At 36.1% G+C, this 7,629-nt stretch overlaps 1 protein-coding gene across 1 annotated transcript; it reads right to left on the bottom strand.

Moving 5' to 3' along the window:
* Positions 1 to 734: 734 nt before the first annotated feature.
* Positions 735 to 7,377, bottom strand: LOC145912690 (band 4.1-like protein 5). Its single transcript, XM_083000250.1, has 11 exons — positions 7,115 to 7,377; positions 6,247 to 6,348; positions 5,930 to 6,057; positions 5,759 to 5,856; positions 5,044 to 5,164; positions 4,362 to 4,449; positions 3,925 to 4,083; positions 3,705 to 3,859; positions 3,308 to 3,426; positions 2,643 to 2,739; positions 735 to 2,350 (listed from the first exon to the last, which is right to left on the bottom strand). Exons 1-11 carry the CDS (start codon positions 7,298 to 7,300, stop codon positions 2,245 to 2,247), a joined length of 1,359 nt encoding a protein of 452 aa, XP_082856376.1. The 5' UTR covers positions 7,301 to 7,377; the 3' UTR covers positions 735 to 2,244.
* Between the last annotated feature and the right edge of the window lie 252 nt (positions 7,378 to 7,629).

The raw sequence follows: 7,629 nt of genomic DNA, 5'->3' as shown, positions 1-7,629 counted from the left end.
CAACATTTTTTAAAACTAAACCCGAACCTGGTGTACAATAATTCTGGGGTGCAACCTGTGACTATTATTCCGCTGTAACATGCTTTTTATATATTTTTTGGATTTAATTGTGCGACTAAGCGACAGAAAGCGTTTTCAATAACCTTGCTAAACCCCTCAGCATATTGTGAACTGGAAAAGAATGTTTTAATTATTCAAAGGAGTTGTAGTGATGTTGCGGTCAGTACCTGCAGAACAGCCTTTTAGCCTAATTGGCTGCTTGCAGGCCATCTTCTTCAGAAGTTTCAACCATAAATTTGATTTACCTGGCCTGGGATTAACCGGATTTATAAAAAGTATTATCACGCCTCCATGTTTTCAACCGATTCCAATCACCTAATGTTCTCATATAATTGGTAAACCACTGGATTAAAAATAAGTTCATGGCGAAACAATATGCGCAGTATCAGGCACTGGAAGAATTTAGGGTGAAATATGTTATACATACACTTTTATATCAAATCTTGGTTAGTTTGATGTATTTCGAATATATTACTCAATTGAAAACTTCTATACGGAAGTTGTTGAAAATATCTGCGACTAAGTCTTTGTGGATCGTAAGTCTATATCAGGAGATTTCGACAAGTTAAATTCTCATCTGGTACATAGACCTATGTCGATAGTTATGGAAACATTGTCCTACTCAATTGCACACATATTATTTCTTGCTAATTAACAAGACAAAACGGTCGTTTAAAGTTTCTTTGTTAAAACGGAGAATATGCAAGATAACAACGTGTCACACGCAAAATGCATTTACACATTAAAAATGTCAAGCACCAAGAAAAGGTCGGATTACGACGTGCGATTAGTGAATTAACATGAATGGCTGCAACTCCCGTGATGCGACATTCGACAAAGAGAAGAATGTACCGTGTCACAATGCGATCGCAAAGATTAGTAAGGGCAATGCGATCACCCTCTGATAAAAAACACTCATTACTAATATTCATTTAATCAATAACATGGGTTGGTCGCTGCACCAAAAGCAGGCGTTATTATAACCATGAGATCAGTTCAAATTTGATTGGGAAGGGCCAAGCATTCCGGTGTCGGATTTTGTTCGATTTTTTTTCTGATATGATTGAATGAAAATCGCAAAATCTACCGGCACCAAAACAAAACGCGTGCTACAATTATTCTACAAGTCCACGGTCATATGCTGGCCTACAACGCTAAATTCTGTACAAAAAGTCGCAAACGGAAAGAACGAAACAAAGCAATGAACGAAACAACAATACATGTTACACAATGTGGAGATAACACAACATGACCCGTACAAGGTCATAAGAGAGAAACGTGCGTTTGTGTTGGTGAGAGTGTGTCTACCACATTACCTGCATGCAAAGAAAAACTGCCACACTTGCAAACGCGAACATGTGATTGTCATTACGGTAAAACGTGCAAACCTTTAATATTATACAACACAGCTCTCCATAAAACCCGCTTTAAAGCAGAATCCGAAACGCAAGATATTACATTAAATGGTCATTTAGCATTGGCAACACTTGACAAAGCGACGTTGTTGGGTCGACTTGTGGTCATGTCTTGATGGGTGATGAGATCGAACGTATTGTCGCAAACGATTCGAAGTACCCTTGCTCGCTGCTGACATTTTGACACAGGCTGCGTCGCACAAACAATTGGACAGATATCTGAAGTGCATCGCGGAACACGACGCTTTGGGCACGGTCCCGCAATCACAATGATAGACTATAGTAATGCAGTATAACGTTCATTTGCAATAACACGAATCTACACGACGGCTTTTGGCGATAAAAACCAATACATACATATATAAATTCACAAAGTGTAGCGGCTAGCCGCCGCGCAAGCACTGCTGCATATATCCGTTTATACAATATAAATTGCGGCAAATACCGCGTGCACACGTCTATAAGTGAATTAATTGATGGACACACAATTGATGTTGGTCTTCGTACAATGCATTTGGTAGGTATATGTACAAAACAAAGAGGCGCCGTATACGGCACTTTGGGAGCACAATGAATGTTGGAAAGCGATATGTATAAAAGAGGAGTAAAACCGCCGAGTGTAAAATTGAATTTAGGCGCAAACAAATAGGCGAAATGTGTAAAAAGAGGGCGGCGTACGTACTTTATTCCGCGTGTAAGCGAACAACTTAATTCCATAAACAGAGTTAAATCTTCGTGGGCGACTGCTGGCCTGCGATCGACCCGACCTTCATACTTCTATACCATAAGCCTGTCGGGCACTGGCGCGACTGTATTGCGCGTTAGGAGCCGAATTGTAATGGTTTTGTGGCGCTGGTTTTGGAGGTGGTGGCTCTCTGCATAAAATTTAAACAGATTATAAACAAGTTTGGCAACAAACTCATTTTCCCCACTCGGGTTCTACAAATCTATTGGGAAGGCATTATTATTCATTATTATTAAAGAAGCTGTCGCATCAACTTTAATCGTTGAGTAATTTTGCTACGATTCTCGGTACGTAGAAGTGTTGAACATTTGAAGGAGCAATCATACTATTAACATATTGGGGAAAACATAGGTTGTTGTATGGACAATCCTAAACAGATATTTCCCACGTGCAAACGTTCTAAAAATCAATAAGTAACTCACCGCTTTTGAGACGAAGTTGGTGGAGCTGCCGGCCCATGTTGTGGCACGTAACGACTGAATGGTTTTTCATCAGTGGGCACTGGGCGATTCTGCATCGCTATAATTACAAATATCGTAAAAACCTTGAAAATAACATCTAAAATTTGTGTTTACAACATTATAAAACACCACAGCTACGAAAGTTTGAGTAATTAACCCACACGTGATTTAGATAATAGAAACTAAATATTAGTGCTTTGTTTGCAACGAGATTTGAATGTGCGTGGCTGGTGTCATGAGGAGATAATAGTTGTATACTTAATTAATTTTATTCCAGTTACGGATTTGCACATTTGTGCAATGTAAGTAAATTTAGTCTAAAACACTGTTTGACAATATGTTTCGCAAAGCTAAGATAAAATACATACATGCACATAACATTTACTGATAAATGTTTCATCTGGTATTGACCAATTTTAGTTTCCAGGAAAATGTTGCTCAATGGGGTTTAATTAAGAGCATTCAATATACATGGATTAAATGTTAACAGACAAGGTGGTTAAGGCGCCAATTGTTTACACATGTCATATATGTAAACATTTCGTTGTGGGGATGCAATTCTAGTCTATATCGGGGGACATATTTGATGAAGTGCTGTACGTAGGAAATGTAACCCTTGTCCTTACGTCTTCTGAAGGTTGGTCGCCTTGAGTATCTCTTGCTTGGTCGTCTCTCGAAACTGACCGATTTTCGAGCCGGTTGATTTCTCGTGATCTCAAACTCTGTCCGGACGCTGGGCCTGAACCTAAAGATAAAATACAAGGTAGAGGTTACAACTCCAATTGCTCAGGTATAACAATGGTGATCTACAGTAGACGTTTGTTCAAGATTTCAGTTGTTATACTTTAATTTTACATTTCTACCAATCAGTCAAATCGCCACTTTTCATCTACGATTTAATAATTGGTAAAAGTTTGGTACTTGTTCAGGTTCCATTTCACTTTCCATGTTACAGATAACCAACACCAAGAGATATATGAGGTTACTCAGTGTAAACCATTTAATACCCAATCTTCTTCTTACCTTGAACCGAGCCTGATCATTTGCTGTCTTTGACCCTGGGCAACGTTGGTTTTAAGACGAAAGAAGGCGTGATGTTCAACTGCACATTTCCACAAATGTTTGCACGCCTTAGGGTGGTCAAGGCGGAATACGAACGTGTGCTCCTGTTCTACACCCTACACAAAACATACTATTTGTCACACACTATCTTTTACTTAGCCACCAAACTGTTTATACATACCCTTTCATCATCTTCTGTTACTACAAGCATCAGCCTTTTGCCTTTGAAATCTAATCTCTTGATTTTTGGCCAAAAAAAGAGGCCGATTTTTTGTTCACCTTCGAACACCAGCACACCAGTGGGAGTGAGACCCAAACTATAGTTGTTTCCATCTTTTCCCTAAAAACAAGCAATCAGTGACTTTAGAAACAAGTCATATAACAACAGATACTAAACCAAAATGTTTCACAATCTGATTTTAGTCACCTCGGCTACATATTTACAAAAACAATCCAGCACAGTCTCTTTTAATAGACATTATTCATCGATTGACAGTTTGGCAAAGCTTGTATAGTAGCATTACTAATTAGTTTTTGCAAAGCTGAAACCATTTCCATAAAACTTGAACTAATAAGTCAGACATTTATTTGTATACATCTGTCTGACATATGTTTTACCTTCACTTGATGCATGTCCACTCCATACATTTCTCTCCACTTTGCAATGTTTAAAAAGTTCAACTCAGCATCCGCTGGAGTTTGCCCCCTTTTAAAATAAACCAAACAAATGAAGTTATTATTCAACATAAATTTTATCCATTAAATCTATTTAAATTGACATAGGTTAACTTTTTTTGCGTAGCAAGCCGAAGTTCTATTTGGTTCAGGTTACAAACTAAAGATGTCGTTAAGTTAGAAAGCAAATATGTGAAATGTCCATGGATTTAAGCAAAAGAGTTGACTTATTTCAATAATGTATGTTATTTGTACATTTAGTTGCAAACTATATTTGTTTTTTTCCTACATGTGATCTGAATATTATTGTGGAAAGTAACATTAAAAAACTGATTAATAGTAGATAATAAACTATGAACGTCCTACAAATTGTTCAATAAACAACAACAGTTACTTGACATGCGTAACAAACCAGGAAATTTATAAAATGCATCAAGTTTTGGAGTCTAACATCTACTTTAAATCATTTTTTTAATGTTACTTTCCACAATAACTAAAAAAGGTTTGAAATGTAAATCACCCAGATCAATACAATGTTTTCAATAAAACTGACTCTCTGAGGATGTGCTGCATGGACACAGGTTATATTCTAAATTCACATAAAAATACAAGATGAACTACATACTTGCAAGCTTTATAAGCTTCGATTGCCTCAAGTTCAAATTGCTCGGACTGATTTGGAACAAATCGAAACTCTGAGATAAAGTAAGGGTTGTGCACATCAGGATCATAATCACCAAGTTCAGCTGAAAAGTGGGAATGAATTTCAAAAATTTAGGTTAAAATATTCTGTTATATTGGACCGACCAAACAAATTTATTGTGTGGGAAATTAAAAAACATACCTTATGGAAAACTACACAATATATATAGGTTAATATTAAATTAAACATTTGTATCACACTTGTGAAACAACTACTATAAGAGCTATCATTAAAAGAAGAACAAAATGATCATACTCCGATAGATTATATGACAGCTATAGTATTTTCGTAAGTAATCAGACATTAAAAAAAAAACATAGTTCAGGTGTTGCACAAAACGTTCAGTGTTTTGGATAACTAAGTACATTCTCACAGATATAACCAAAGAATCAAAAACTTTCCTACAGTTAACATTGTATTGTTATTTACATAGTTGGCATGGAATGTTCTGGTGGTAGGAGTATTGTTTAAATAGATATGTTGACTTGAAGGAGGGCAGTTTGCCATACTATAAAACAGCATGAATTAAACCACAACATACTTGACACAGCTATGATATGTTGACACAGACATTATATACATGTGAGAAACATAATGGAAAAGAAAGTTGTAAAAGTATCTTGCATTTCTTACTTACATTGCAATGCATAGCCTGCTAGCTGCACAGCTACATCAAATGGACAAGCAAGTTTTTCAAACAAAATATCTTGCTTTAACTGAAGGAAAAACTGGTATCTTAAAAACATAATTGAAATGATTTAATACTCCGTATTAACATGTGATTACAACGATGGGATGGATCATCTACCTAGTAAGTTCCTCCTGTAATAGATTTGGTTCAGAGGAATAGAATTTTACCCTAAAGTGAAATGTGTAGGGAGGTCCAATCTTAACTTGGTTAATTATCCTTTTGGTCTTGTCCAACCAGTGTGGCACCTTCAAACAAATAATACAGAGTTTGACATGGCAAATCTTGTTTTCACAAACATTCGAAAACGAACGCAGCAGTTGTTTAATACAATTAACAATCAACCCTAACCGCTAACCATAAAACTGACGATAGTATAATGTAAAACTAGTATAATGCATATTATGACGTAAATATACATCATGTGCGCTGTTTACCTGATTGGCATCCATGTACTGCAGACCAAAATAGTCAGTTTCAATTAAATCAAGGTGATATGAAATAACTTGTTGGTACAACAAACCTCCCAGAGCCTTTTTCTGGAAAGAGAAGGAAGATTGGCCATAAAACATGACTTGCCAGCACTGCGCCAGCCATTTTAACTAAGTCATAAAAAAACCATTAGTGCAATTCAGGAAATACTTGTCTGTCTTTAGGAAGTTATTTCATATCATAGTTGACAAATCAATGACAGAACCATACATTCGGGTATTTCAATCTTAACAAATAATAATCATGCCAAACCCCACTAAAACCTTGAATTGTGAATTGTAAAATAACTTTTTCAGTGTTGCAATACCGTGCTTATTTCTTAAAATAGTACTTTTTAAATAGATTTAGATGCTTAGTTTTTTAATCAAACTAGACTAAATAAAGATTTTTAACTATATTGGCACTGTGGTAGATGTGGGTGCTAAATTTGACAAAATGTGTCTTTAAGGTCATCGAACTGATGTGATTAAAAGTCTTTAAAAATGGCAATATTACTATTTATAATCAAAGACATTTTACACAAATGTGTCATAAAAATATAAGCATGCCTATTTTTTCATATTGGTTGATTGTAACCCTGATTATAATAAATAAGAAATTCACTTTTCAGACGCTTCAATTGTAACTACAATCATTATCAATGTGAAATGCAGGCGAGTGCTACTTAACCAAACCATCTTATACACTCGCCTGCATTTCACATTGAGAATGATTTGAGAATGGGTGTTGTTTTAAAATTAAAAACTGCATTCATTTAGCAAGTTGCAAAAAGATGCTGCACTAATACAATAATTTGAAATAGTGTTTACTTACAGGGACATCAACAGAAACATCTGTACCATCGAGCAGCATAACTCTTGCTGTTATTATTGATTTGCCCCGTTTTCCATCTGGAGAAGGAATGTGAATTCCTGATTCAGATTGGCCTCTTCCGCTTGAAGGTTGCTTGGGTCTCCTCCTTCCTCGCCTGCTGAAAGTTCTTCTTAAAAGTCGCAGCATGATTGTGATACTTAAACAATCATTCAGGCTTAGGAAGGCCCAGCATGCAACTCTTTTTTACAAAACTTCCTATATGATTTGCTATAAAAAGAGAACTCATTTTCAATGCACAACATTCACTTTGCAACTGATTAGAAAGGCAACATTTACTTTTGAAAGTATGTATGTACCAAACATTTCTGCACTAAAACATAGCTGTGTATAGCGTTGGGTCAACCAAGGGGTTAACCAGTTCACAAATCTTTGCATGCAAATAACCCAATGTGATTCAAGGTAATAGCAATGATTTGTTTCACAGTATGGCTCATAGGCTAGCATTTCCTAAGTCA

The sequence above is a fragment of the Ascidia mentula genome, chromosome 8 (genome assembly GCF_947561715.1).
Source record: "Ascidia mentula chromosome 8, kaAscMent1.1, whole genome shotgun sequence".
NCBI lineage: Eukaryota > Metazoa > Chordata > Ascidiacea > Phlebobranchia > Ascidiidae > Ascidia > Ascidia mentula.
The sequence above is the reverse complement of the archived record's forward strand: the minus strand, read 5'-3'. Positions and strand labels throughout refer to the sequence as shown.

What these genes read in the sequence shown, in the direction of transcription:
- LOC145912690 (XM_083000250.1), bottom strand. Translation starts at nt 7,300, where the DNA reads ATGCTGCGACTTTTAAGAAGAACTTTCAGCAGGCGAGGAAGGAGGAGA. An exon ending in AGTACATGGATGCCAATCAG is followed by an intron (nt 6,058 to 6,246) that starts GTAAACAGCGCA and finishes ATTTGTTTGAAG; the next exon opens with GTGCCACACTGGTTGGACAA. An exon ending in GCGACCAACCTTCAGAAGAC is followed by an intron (nt 2,740 to 3,307) that starts GTAAGGACAAGG and finishes TTGTAATTATAG; the next exon opens with CGATGCAGAATCGCCCAGTG.